Raw genomic sequence first — 14,331 nt, 5'->3', positions numbered from 1 at the left:
AGTGAGCTCAGACTAGGCGCAGTGATGTGGGAGGGAGGCATGCTGGGTAGTTGATATCATGGACTCAGATGAGATGACCCAGGGAGAGCATGAGGAATAGAACACAAGGAGGGCAAAGGGCAGAATCCAAAACAGCATCAATCTTTACATGGTAGACAGAGAAAGAGTTGCCATCTTGCATCCATCAACTAGGTTATGAGCAACTCAAGAACGAGAATGGAACCTCCTACATCTTTCCTCTTTACCACTGTGTCCAGCAAGGTGCCTGGGCATACAATGTGTAATAAATACTTGTTATGAATGAACTTCCCATTTCTAACCCTCCCTCCCTTTCTTCCTCATCACTGTGAGGTTTCAGTTACAGGCACAGAGAAAACGAGAGAGAGAAATTGATCCCTTGTGGCTCGATCCTCTGAAAGCCGTGCCAGGGTTGATTAAGTGTTTTGCTGTCCTGGAAAACTCAAGTAGAACCTGTCAGATGATGCTACAGACCTTTAGTAACTCAGCTCTTGCCTCTCAGTTGAACTTCCAGACATGTGCTTTCATTTCATTTTTGTTATTTGAATAGATTTAAAAGTCAGTACTTTAAAATATCCTTTTAGGTTTGTGCTATGGAAGTAATAGAAGTGATAAAAAGATCTCCATCTCACATTCATGCATTTGCTGGTGGGTGTAAAAGGAGATGGCCATTTTTGGAAACTGCCAGTTTATCAAGCTAAATGTACACCTACCCTATGACCCAGAAATTCTACTCCTAGATATACGAGTATACTCAAGGGAAATTTAAGCAAATGTCCCCTTACTCCAAAAGGTTTATACAAGAATGCACTTAACATCTTTATTCATAATATTACAAACTGGGAATAACCCAAGTGTCCGTCAAAAGAAGAATGGATAAACAAACCGTGGTATATTCAAACAATGGAATACTACAAAGCCATAAAAAGAACGAACTACTGATAACAGCCTAGATAAAGCTCAAAAAAAAAAAATTACTGAGCAAAAGAAGTCAGACACCAAAGAGTTACGTACGTATGATTCCTCCATTTATATGAAATTCAGGAAAAGGCAAAACTAATCTACGGTGATAAAATCAGACTAGTGGCTACTTCTGAGGGGTGGGATTGATTGGAAAGAGGCAAAGGGAACATCTGTGGGTTATGGAAAAGCTCTTTCCATATTGTATATTCAACACACATTGATCGGATGTCTATCACTTGCCAGGCACAGTTCTAGGCATCGGGACCCAGCAGTGAACAAAACAGACCAAGTCCCTACTTTTGTATAGGTCTACCTCAGTTCTTTCCATTGGCTACATAGCATCAGTGCAATTAAAAGGGAAAGAAAAGTGGCTTTAAATATAGCCAATGTCCAGTCTGAGGAAGTTCCTTCTCATTTCATTTTTTCAGTTGCTGGTGGGAAGGCAGCAAACTACAATGAAAAGAACGATGGCTGTAGGGGTCAGCTCCACCATTAGCCAGTTGTATAATCTTCAAACAAGCTCTTTAAATCCCCTGAACCTTACTTTTCTCATCTGTTAGATGGTGTTGATGATATTTGCTTTGCAGAGTTGTTTTATAAAGTGCCAGATTAGTTGGTTTATAATCGGTTTACAAGTCCTTATTAGGTTTGTATTGCCTTATTAGGTAAATTTTACCTTGTTAGGTAAATTTTATTCAAGGTAGCAATGTGCTGCCTCCCTTGAAGCTAGGTATGGTAGTTTTGCCCAGTGAGATGCAAGCAAAAGGAAGCTGACTGAGCTGGGAGGGGTACCTTTGCCCTTCTACTGTTCCTCTTCTGGCCTGCAATGTGAATATGATGGCTGGAGCTCCAGCAGCTATTTTGGGCCGGGAGGTAACCTTGAAGATGGAAGCCACATGCTGGGATGGTGGATGAAACAGATGAGGAGCCTGGATCCCTGTGACACTGGAGCTGCCCTACCAGCTCTGGGTTACCTACATGTATTCCAGACTGCCTTCACTTGGGGGACAAATATTCTTCTATATTGTTAGGTATCTGTTGCAGCCAAACCTAATCCCAACTGATACACCCTGTGAGTCATCCCACAGTTCTCTGTATTATTTTTCAAAGCATCTATCACAATTATGATTAAGAGGATAATTATGCAATTCTTGTTAGGTTGGTACAAAAGTAATTGTGGTTTTTGCAATTATTTTTAACCTTTTAAACCGCAATTACTTTTGCACTAACCTAATAGTTTGAAGCCTAAATCCCAACTAAAATATCAATTCGATGGGGGCAGGGACTAGTCTATTCACTGACATATGCCAAATTCCTGTATCTAGTTCTGGTATATAGTAAGTGCTTAATAAATGTGGAAGCAAGAAAGGGAGGGAGGAAACAGTTGCCTCTGGTTGTGAGAGAGATCACTTCATGAGACAGCATGTAGTGAGAGAGGAGAAGGCTGAAGATATAAGCCTGCTTGCCAGCTGACCTCTGTCTCTATCAAAGTCTCATTAATGTGCACCTGGGTGTACCAGGTATTTAAATTCACCATCTGCCACTCACTAGATCTCCTGGGGATTGGCCTGACAGATGGTACCTTTTTGTGAAGAGCCTTAAGTTAGCCTGCCTCCCTTGGGAACACCCTCATTTGTCTCCCACTCCTGGAAAAATCATTCATTCCCCGAAGAAGAGAGTTCAAACATGATCCAACAGCTTGCTGGGGGAATGAAGCTTCCTGCCAACACCGCATTCAACACTGGTTGGGAGATGAGTGATGTAGATTTTTGATATCTTTAATTTTATCATTATAAAAATTAGACTTGGCCTTTATCACACTTTGAAAACAAAAGAATACGTAAGAAAGTTAAAATCACTTACAACCCCATAGTCTAAAGATAGCCACTATTCAACATTTTGATATATTTCCTTCCAATCTTTTTTTTGTAAGATGAGGTATATCATTGGAATCATTCTTTTATTTTTTTAAAGAGTTTATTTGAGCATTTATTGATTTGACTCTGGCAGCACCAAACTGAAAGTGGTTAGGAGTGCTCCCTGGATTCATTTAGTTTGGACCTCCCATTTATTTCGCGTGGCATTATATTGCAAGCATTGCCTTGTGTTTTAAAGTACTATTTTTAAAAGTTTTTCATGGCTGCATAAGATTGCATTGTGTGTATCCCATTATTTATCTAATCATTCATTGTTGGAATCAAGATTTCTTTAGAATTTTCTCTTATATTAATTAACTATACAATGAATATCTTTATACATAAGCATATTGTTACATTTCTGATTATTTCCTTAGCATAGATTCCCAAAGAGGCTACTAGGGAAAGAGGCATGAACATTTACAAAATCCTTATCGGAAATTGACAAAATGCATTTCAGAAAGGTTGTACAAACTTCCACATCTGCAGTGCATGTCTTATCACATCCTTAATAATACTGAGTATTGTATTTAATTTTAAAAGCCTTTCCTGTTTAATAGGCAGAAACAACCTCATGGGCATATGATTACTGCGGAGGATGAACATTTTTTTCATGAGTATTTTATTTGAAAACTGTCCAAATTCTTTATCCATTCTTCTGTTATGCTATTAGCATTATTTAATTGATTGCAAGAACACCTAATATATTGTAGATAGTAACCCTATGATTATCATATTTATTGAAATTTGTAAATGTTCCTATCTTTACTTTGTTTTTCACTTGCTTCTCCACCTTGCTGACATCTAATCAATAGTGACTTTTGTTTTCTTGATGATTTCTATTTTTTACATTTACCACTTTAGTTTAATTGAAATTTAGTATAAAAACATGGGGTAAGACTCTAACGTAAGTTCTTTTTCCAGTGATTCTAACATTAATTATTAAAGAATCCATTTTACCCACTGCTTTGTATGTACACAACTTTGTATATACACAACTTAAGAACACAATATATGTATATTTTTGGGTTATTTCTTCTGTTTCATTGATCTCGCTGTTAATAGAAACTGTTTTGATCATTTTAGTTTTATTATCTGGAAGGGAATGTCAGGGTACCCTACTTTTCAGAAAAGTTTTACCTGTGTATATGGCCTCCTGCCCGCCTCCCCCCTCCCACAACCCTAAAACTTCAGCAATGTATGAGAACACCATTCTCAGAGCTGCAGGCATTTTACAGTTGTCCCTCAGTATCCACGGGGTACTGGTTCCAGGACCCTCATGAATACCAAAATCCCTGGATGTTCAAGTCCCTTATATAAAATGACGTATTGTATATAAAATACACACATCTGTCTGTATACTTTAAATCATCTCTAGATTACTTATAATACGTGATACGATGTAAATGCTATGTAAATAGTTGTTATACTGTATTACTTAGGGAATGACGACCAAAAAAAAAAGTCTGTACATGTTCAGTACAGACACAACCATCGTAGGCCTAACTACATTGCATAATACATGTCAGCAACAACAGAACAGTTTTTTTTCAAATATTTTGATCTGCAGTTGGTGGAATCTGCCTATGCAGAATCCGCAGATAGCGAGGGCCAACTGTACTTAAAAGTCTTCCAAAAACTGCAGCCTCACATCCTGGCCGTGTTACTGACTAGTTGTTTAACCTTAAGCAAATATCATATGCTTTAAGCCCAGTTCCACTTCAGCTAAAGGGAAATAACAATGGTACCTCACTCATAAGATGGTTTTGAGGCTCAAATAAACTGTTTTCTGAAAGCTCCTGGAAAACTAAAACATCCAGACAATAAAGAATAAAGTACAGATAATAACTATTACATTTTTATAAAGAGGAACATGTCTTAAAAAAACCCACTCCTGAATAATTTCGAGGATTGGGTGTAGAAATCCATCTTTCAGTGGGTTCTGAAGCCTGAATGCTGCATAAGAGTCCATTGTGCTGTGTTGCTCTAAATTACAAAGAATCAGTTCCATTTGCTCGCAGACTCCGAGGCTACTGAATAACTGGGGGCCGATTCAAGAGCAGCGGTGCCAAACCCACACTGGAAGGAGCTGCTCTCTAAATGTTGCAATCCTTGAATTTGTTAGGAGGAGGTATTATTTCCTGATTAATTTGAGCTGCAGGTGGATTGAAGAGAATAAGAGCTAGACGATCATAATCAGGAAGGAAGGGGTGCAGAGAGAACCACGGAGAAAATGGAACATTAAAAATGGACGGCTGCATGAATAGCCCAGGATTCAATATTTTGATTTTCCTTGACTATCAGTCAGGGTTTGATCAGCAGACAGGAGTCACACAGTGATTCGAAAAGGAAGAATTTAATATAAAGCACTGTTACCTAGATACACATAAAGCTATTCATTGGTAACTGAACAGGTAAAAAGAACCCTAAGGGATCATGGGCGTAGTGACTGCAGGGAGCAGCGACATGCCTAGGATGAAAGGAGCCAAGAGAAGAGGTTGTGATGATTAAAACTTAGACAATAAGAGGGCATTCAGCCCCAAAAAGAAATGAAGTATGGATACACGTAAAACTTGGATGAACTGTGACAACATTACGCTCAGTGAAAGAAACCAGTCACAAAGTCCATATTGTATAATTCCATTCACAGGAAAGTCCAGAACAGGGAACTGTATAAAGTAGAATAGATTAGTGGTTGCCAGGAGCCGGGAGGGTAGCGTAGGGGGTATTGGGAGGTGATACCTCAAGGGTAAGGGGTTTCTCTTTTTTTCCAAGTTGTGGTAAAATATACATGTTATCATTTTAACCATTTTAAGTGCCTAGTTTAGTAGCATATTAAGTACATTTGTATTGATGTGCAACCATTACTACCATCCATCTCCAGAACTTTTTTTATCTTGCCAAATCGAAATTCTGTACCCAATAAACAAAAGCCCCCTACTCCCCCCATCCCTCCACCCCGCAACAATCATTTTACTTTCTGTCTCTATAAATTTGACTAAGTGCCTCCTATAAGTGGAATTGTATGGTGTTTGTCCCCTTGTGTCTGGCTTATTTCACTTAGCCTAATGTTCTCAAGGTTCATCCATGTTGCAGTGTAAGTCAGAATTTCCTTCCTTTTAAGGCTGAGTAATATTCCATTGTGTGGATAGACCACATTTGTTTGTCCATTCATCTGTCGAGAGACACTAGATTTGCTTCCATTTTTTGGCTATTGTGGGTAATGCTGCTATGAACATGGCTACACTGATAAAGATGAACTGGAACTTGAAGGAAACATGATCAGGTCAGGAGGGAGGTCTATGGGAGGAGCTAGGGCTTATGGAAGTTCACGTGAGAACCCTATAGGAAGAACTTTATGGTTCTAACTTCTTTTATAATGAAACTCTATGGTTCCAACCTTTCCCTTTCTTAAATACCCATCCATCTTGGCATACTGGCCAGAATGTGCACGTGGCTTGCCATGTCTCACGCACTGGGTTTTAACCTTGTTTTTTCCCTCGAATAAATCCTTTTTGGTGACAAAATACCTACAGTGTTTCCCCAAAAATAAGCCCCAGTTAAAGTCGTCAGCCAGACGGATGCATTTAGTACGTTATGACGATGTTCCAGAAGATGACATAACTGTATTTGAATAAATGTAGATTGTTGTACGTGAAAAAAATAAGACTTCCCCTGAAAATAAGCCCTAATGCGTCTTTTGGAGCAAAAATTAATATAAGACCCAGTCTTATTTTCGGGCAAATACGGTAGTTGATATTTTTAAGTTGACAATACAAATACCTGTTTGAGTTCCGGCTTCCAATTCTTTTGTGTATATACTGAGGAGTGGCATTTCTAGATAATATGGTAATTCTAGTTTTAGTTTTTTGAGAAATCACCATACTGTTTTCCATAGTGGCTGTCCTATTTTACATTCCCAGTAGCAGTGCACAAGGGTTCCACTTTCTCCACATCCTCGCCAACACTTATTTCCTTTTCAGGGTTCTTTTTGAGGTGATGAAAATGTTCTAAGATTGACTGTGATGGTGATGGTTGCATGTATCCACAAATACACTAAAAACCAATGAACTGTACACTTTAAATGAGTGAATTGTATGGCATATGAATTATGTCAATAAAGCTGTTAAAAAAGAGCTGAGGAGGGGCCCATAGAGTTGGGACCCAGATCTCTGAGGAGAGGGTGCTGATGTCTCTTGGGGGAGGGGAATGCCACGAAGCTGTGCAAGAGTTGGAAAGAACTGTAAAAGCAGTATAGCTGCTGCTACACTAGAGTGAGGTGAAGAAGCGTATCTGGGGAGATATGCACAGGAACAGGAAACACACAGGAAAGAGCAAGTCCCTTCTTCCTCCTGCAGCCTCACAGTGTCCCTCACAGGCCCCTAACAGGCAGCAGCGCTGGCAAAGCAGGAACATAAGGTTTGTAGCGTTCCAGCCCCACACCCCAAAGCCATCGCCTAGAAGGGTGGGTTTAGAGCTGAGAGGGAAGAGCTTAATGACTTGCTATCTTAATCAGTTCGAGCTGCTATAACAAAATACCATCAACTGGACTGTGTGTTGACAACCCAGAAATTTCTCAGTTCTGGAGGCTGGAAGTCGGAATCATGATGCCAACACCATCAGGTTCTGGTGAGTGCCCTCTGCCTGGTTTATGGCTTTCATAAGTCTCCTCACATGGTGGAGAGAGAGCTCACTAGCTCTCTGGCCTCTTTTTATAAGGGCACTAATCCCATTCATGAGGGTTCCACCCTTATGACCGAATTACCTCCCAAAGGCCCCACCTCCTAATAGGGGATTAGGATTTCAACATAGGAATTTTGGGGGGACACAAGCATTCAGTCCATAGCACTTGCACACCTTGGTGACTGGAAGACTTGGTCCTTCAGTATGACTAAGGCTGGCTTTGTCATCTCAGACACTGTGTCTGCAAGGGTGTCTTCAAAAAGACACCCACAAATGTAGAGATGATGTTAACCTTGTTAAAAATCCATACACGAGTAAATGAGTTACAAGTCTTTGGAATAGTAAACTTCCTCCATCCATAAGGTGATCACAGTTGAGCCTCAAGACCCAAATGAAATGCAGGAAGATAAAATCTAAGCACGAAGGTTTGGCCTTGTGGCTCTGTGCCTTTCCTTACAAGCTTAAAGAAAGATGTCAGTAGCTAACAGACTTTACTACGTTCCAGGCATTGTTCTATATTCAATCCTTACAACAACCTGCGAGGGAGGCAGCATTATTATCCCAATTTTACAGATGAGGAAACTGAGGCTTGGAGGGGTTTATGTCCTTTCCCAAGGTCACAGAGAGTAAACTCCTAATTCTGCACTCTTAGTTCCAATGCTGTGCTGAGTCTATGTCCTGCTTGGACAGGCCAAGTTGTCTTCCTTCAATCAGGTAGCAGCATCAGCAAAAATCTAGATGACATTTAAAAGCCACCCAACTGGTCAAACCAGAGATCATTGTGCGTGGTTGTGCTACATGTGGGGCCACTTAAGTGGGTTTCAAATGCTACCAGCATTCACCTTGATGTTGCCAGTTGTCTGGAGAGTAGAGGGGCATTATTCTCTCATCCAGTATAAGAGGTGCTTGGTAAAGACCTTAATAATGCTGAAGCTGAAAAAATCTACCATTTGAAATATGTTCTGCCTTCTAGGGTGGAGGCCTGAGTCACCTCAGTTCTGGGAGGGCCTTCTGAGTTGGGCTTTTTTGAGGAAGCAGATGTAAGTCACGTTCCCAGTGAAAGACTTGCTCTTTCTAGGCCCAGTGGGGTCAATCAGGCCTGGATTTTCAAGTACTTTGAGATTCGTGATAGAGGAGAAAGAAAATGGGTTGCAGGCCCTGTGATGGCCTACCTGAAGCCAGGTGAGACTACTGCTTGTGAAAAGCTCCTGAAGTTATGTTTGAGCTCACAAGAAGCCATTTCCAGGGGCGGTTGAGGGCCTGTTTCATACTTTGGAGGGGGAGGCCCATGGTAAGGGTTGTTTCCTCTCTAGGACCAGAGGGTGGGAGGTGAATATATCAGTTGGAGGTTACCAGTAGGGGACAGCTGACCTCGCTGAGTGCTGGTCTCAAAGGGCCTGCTAGAGCAGAGGTCATGGCGATGAGAAAGTCAGAGTAAAAAGTCCAAGAGATGTTGCACAACACACAGAACACTCGAAACCTTCCCTGAAAAATCTCTCAAAAAAGCAGATGGGGGTGGGAGAGTGGATGTCACATTGAAGGGGGTTAGTTCCCAACTCTCTGACACTTGTGATATAATAATCTGGGTATAAAAAGAAAAAGTATTGTTAGCTGAAGTCATGGTCTAGTGAGGCCTGCAAAGGATGGGTTAAAATTGAAATGCAAATTAGATAAAGACATTTATCCAAGTGGGTCTTAGATCAACCTGCTGGCTTTAGGTGAGTTGACTCAGAGCCCTGACCTCTGTCTTAGTCTGTTATTTCAAAAGTATCCCAAGAAGCTTTGAGCCTTTTCTGAATTTACAAGTCTTCAGATTTTAAAGTGGCCGTGGCAGATTGGAAATGCCCACAGAGTGGAGTCTGTTTTCTTTCTTTGAATCACTGTGATTTATTTCAGTCAGCATGGATGTGGATCACGGCTGGGCCATACTGGGCAGGCACAGGTAGAGAACATTTCTATCATCACAGAAAAGTTCTACCAGACAGCACTGCTCTGGGTAACTCGAGAAAGTATTAACCAAATATAAGACGCAAACTCAACAGGTATCACATGGGTTGTTTTAAAATTAAATACTACTTCATAATTTTATTTGCACCTAGCACACACATTTTTTTGAAAAACAAGACATGCCGTAGTAGTCATGAAATTAACAAAATATAAGCATCCACATAGAATATATTCTAAGATGACTTCATTTACACAGCTTCTCAGAGAAACACACAGTAAATTCTTTTTGTCAATCAGCCAGTGTTGGCCCAGATTTAGAATTCACAAGGCTGCAGGGTGGAGGTTCCCCAACACTACCCTGACGGACGTCTTGCATTCACACAGCACGATCAAGCTGGCTGGTTTGCATCAGAAAATCAATGGAGATGTCAGTCCTCCCTTCTCTACCCAGCGTTTAATTCCACACTGCAAACCCCCCATTTGATCTGGAAGCTTAATGTGATGGCATCCTCAGACCTGCAGCTTCATAGGAGGGGTCGGGGGGCTGAACTCTTGTCAAGACCCGCAGGCACCAGTCTGCGAAAGACTGGTTCTAATGTCTGCTAAGTAAGCCAGAATCCCAGCCACTAGACGAGGGGATTGGGGACAGGAAGACCACAGAACAACTGAAAAGTTTAAACCCAAGTTTAACTTCCTGGCTGCTAGGAAAGAGATGGAGGAGTGATATTCAATGATGCTTGGAACATTCAAGAAGGCTTGGGGATGTGAGAGCCATGAGAAAAAAAATAAAGAATCAGGGATGTGAATGGAAAGTTGATGTCCTCCTCCTCTCAATAGCAACGAAACTGAATTTTCATCCCCCTTTTCTGTCCTGTTCCTGTAGGCTTGCCGCCTGACCTTGAAAAGTGATGTTTATGATCCCTCAAATCCTTCCTCCACACTGCATAAGGCCCCCTTTCCAGTCAGTGCTGATCCCGCTGTTCTCTTCCTCATGAACCATCAATGGCTCCTGTGCCCCCTAGAATATACTTTAAAACTCTTCTGCCAGACATTCAAGGCCCTCCATGACTTGGCTTCCACCGCTTATCTTTTCCAGGCTCATCTCCCACCACTTTCCCTGGCTCTCCTTTTCTTGCTGTCTCCACTTTCTATCTCTGTGCCTTTGCCAATGCCGGCCCCTCTGCCTGAGGAGTGATCACTCTACTTTTTATGCTTTGCCCAAATCTTAGATCGATTTGCCACCCATCAATGAGTGGGGCCAAAATCACCTCTATTTTGCATACCCCGTTCTAGGCTCAGGGCCTGACCTGTAGCAGAACTCCCATTTTTCTGTGGTCTGCAGTTGCACTGGTCTGTACTGTCAGTTTCCCAGGTATTTGTGTCTCCCCCTGCTGGCCTGGAGTGCAGGAACCATTCTTATTCGTTTCTGCCCTCACCATCCAAATGCTTAACAAATAGTAAGTGCCTCATAAATGTTGTTGATTTGATACCTGTCCTAAAAGGGAGAAAGTTAGTCATTGTCTGTTGCCCTCTTAGGGCACGTAAGACACAATACAGAAGTGGTTAAGACACAATACAGCAGTGGTTACCACAGGCAACAGTCAGTTTTTGAAGTCAAGTTACTAAATCAGTATTAAGCATAATCGATAAAGGTTAATGATCTAGCAGCACTGGTCTATTAACACTGTTATCTTGCCTATTAGTTAAAGGCTGTGGAGGGAAGCAGTAAGTGTAGCTCTGAGTGGTAATCGATGAATGGAGAAATGCCGCGGATTCCACGGGGATTATTTGACTTGCCAAGTGAACCCCAGGGAGGAAACAAGGAATGGTAATTTCAACTCTCCAGTAGAAGTGTATCAGGCGCCTGGGGTTTTAACAGAACATGTCTCTCAATTACTAGGCTCTCAACTGCGCGATGCTTGGATTACCTGCATCAGAATCACCTGTGCTGCCAGTTAAGCATGCAAACTCTTGGGCCCCACCCCAGTCCCACTTAAACCAATCTGTGGTTGGGGTCTAGGAATTTGCATTTTTAAATAAACACCCGGGGGGAGCCTTATGCTCATTAAAGTTTGCAAACCTTTACCTGCCATTCTTAAAAGTATACAGTGGGTCTAGGGGAAAGAGTGTCTGCGGCCAGAAAGAAGGCAGCAGCCCTGTCTCTGAGAACGCTTGTGTCGCCCAGACACCTGCATGGGGAGAAGGACCCAAAGAGTCTCAATCGACTCCAAGAAAATTAACCAATAGTTTAAGCTTGGCGTGTCGATCTATCAAGGAGAGGATGGAGGGGAGGTGGGAGAAGGGGGTCTCTGAAATGAACACCCCCACCCTTCCTGGAGGGTACTGGTGTGCATGCAAAACAGCCAGTTTTCTGTCTATCCTTTTATAAGTGATGCAGTCACCTTTCGTAAGATGGAAAAGCATTCTTCCTCCCTTATGGGCTGAAGTGTCATCACTCTGCTCCTGTCCTTTCCTTTCTTCTCTTAACTTCCCAGTTCCTTTGGGGGAGGGTGGGACGAAGCAATCTAGTAGTTCACAGAACCAAAACCAAATTAGATTTCAGAGTAGATCCCATGCCATAAACACTTCAAGCCCATTTTCACTGGCAGGGCATAGACAATGGGGAGGCAGAAGTGCATTTCCCACAGGCAAATGATAGACTGTTCCACCGAGGGCTGGCCCACGAGGCCACGTGAAGCTAACACAAATGGTATTGCAAATATAGAATCACGAGTGAGACGGGTAGAGATCAGGCCTGCACGTGAGGGTGGGGAAGCCCAGACTTAGCGGTCTCCAGCCGGTCACTGGATTTGAAAAGTAAGAGCAGAATCTGTGCCTCGCTTTAGCTCTGAAGAATGTGGCAACCTTTGGTCGTTGACTGAGGGAGCTCAGTTACCATCCTGGAGGGTGATAAAGCCTTTCCAGGATGGGCTAAACCAGGCAGAGGCTGGATTCCCTACCACCCACCTGGAATACTGCTGTCAGCTCATCCCATCAACCCCGAACCCACACGCAACGATCAAAATTTCCAAGACCAAGATAACATATCCTTTTCCAGAGACAAAGCCTTTTCAAGATCCCCGTCCATAGAGTTCTCAGTTAAAAAAAAGAAGACCTGAAAGGCAGGTTGTCGAATTAAAGAGTTAAACCACTGTCAGCACAGCTTGAGCAGTTATAAGTGGAGGGGAGGTGAGTCTCCTTCAAGGTGGGCTCATTCCTTCTTGGTGTGTTCCAGGACTCGGTAGGGAACCCCAGAGGCACTCCTGGAGCCGTGTTCTTCTTGCATGACGGGCAGTGTGGCAGGAGCATAGATCTCAGAAATGTTGTCATTGTTTTCCAGGGCCCCGTAGGAAAAAGAAGCTTTGAGGTCAGGCTGGACTGCCATTCCCTTGTCATGCATATTCTGCATACCTGAAATGAAATGCATTTTCCCCAAATCATTATGTGGTGAGAGGGCCAAAGGAGGCTGCACCTTCCTCTATCCTGCCACAGACTAATTATAATGCTTGACAGCTAGCTAATCGTGTGCATTGTCAATTTCCTGAATGCTTTCGATCGAAAAAAAAGAACACCTACAAATATACACTAGAAATATTACAGTTGCTAAGCAACAAGGGATGTATTTTCGGTAAACATACACCCAGATCAGCCACTGTCAACAGAAACCAATGAGGTGGGAGTGTCTGTTTGGGACACTGGGGCAGTGCTTTGAACGTGGTAGATGCCATCACTTTTCTGCTGAATTAAATCAGGAGCCAGACAACTTTATTATACTCTTGAGAGAAGAGTGTAACTTTTGTGTCACGGACAAGTGATGGTGACATCTGAATCATGTTGCTCAGAGGGAGAGTTTTGATCTCAACATTAACATCCCTGATCCACATATCAGGGCAAGGTGAGATTTTGCTTATTACTTCTGGGCACACTGATGTTGGATATTTCTATTTACATTTGAGGGCAAAGATTTTAGTCATTAATTCTTTTAACTTTATTCTACAACACCCTCGTCAGGTGGGACCTGGTCTTCTCCAAGGACAAGGCTTTCCTTATAGGGAATCAAGACCCTTCAAATTCTCTTGCCCCCAGACTGAGTCATAAGAAATTGAATGCAAAGTGCTTTCCATGAAATTATGATGACAATAACAGCTGACATCTGACTGCTTAATATGCCCCAGGCACTGGGCTAAGTGCTTTAAACAGTGGTAGTAACAAGAGCAGCAAGTATGAGAATAGGTAACGTGTACTGAATGTTTAGTTGATAAGAGCACTGTTCTACACAGTTATCAAGTTTTATCTCATTTGATCCTAACAACTACTGATAAGGAAAATGAGGCAGTTGGAGGTCAAAAAACTACTAAGTGGCAGTGCCAGGGTTCCAACTCAGGTGGTTTAAACTCTGAAGCCCACATTCTTAACCAGAATGCTGTAGGGACCGCCCTATATGCCTGCACTTAATCCCCAAAAATCCTATGACAGAGATACGCTACTACCCTCATTTTCTATATAAGAAACCAGAAATTCAGAGAGGGGAAGTAACTTGCCCAAGGTCACACAGCTAATGAGAGACAGCTGGGATCAGACACCAAAGCCTGTGTTCTTATTCACTCTGCAAATGGGCTGGGAAGACCCAGTTAGTGGAAGGCCCTTTGCTCCCACATTGCACAGGCCTTAGGTGATGATCATTTGAAGGGTACAGTTTAAGAGTATGTGGTTTGGGTTTGGGGGGGTGGATGGGGAAAGATGAGGGGATGCCTATTCCTTAGGGAAGAGAGTTGGCTTACCAGGAATAGTTTAGATTTTGGAT

The 14,331-nt window shown here is 42.2% G+C and overlaps 1 protein-coding gene across 2 annotated transcripts in view; it reads right to left on the bottom strand.

Annotated features, from left to right (window-relative positions):
* Positions 1-9,466: 9,466 nt before the first annotated feature.
* The window catches only part of NIPAL3 (NIPA like domain containing 3), a 44,108-nt gene continuing 39,243 nt past the window's right edge, over positions 9,467-14,331 (bottom strand). For both annotated transcript variants that reach the window (XM_033114331.1, XM_033114332.1), the window contains exon 12: positions 9,467-12,938. In XM_033114331.1, the coding sequence (XP_032970222.1) occupies positions 12,739-12,938 (200 nt within the window). In that variant the 3' untranslated portion in view covers positions 9,467-12,738. The remainder of the gene's footprint in view (positions 12,939-14,331) is intronic.

The sequence above is a fragment of the Rhinolophus ferrumequinum genome, chromosome 9 (assembly GCF_004115265.2).
Source record: "Rhinolophus ferrumequinum isolate MPI-CBG mRhiFer1 chromosome 9, mRhiFer1_v1.p, whole genome shotgun sequence".
NCBI lineage: Eukaryota > Metazoa > Chordata > Mammalia > Chiroptera > Rhinolophidae > Rhinolophus > Rhinolophus ferrumequinum.
This window is presented reverse-complemented; position numbering and strand designations above follow the sequence as displayed.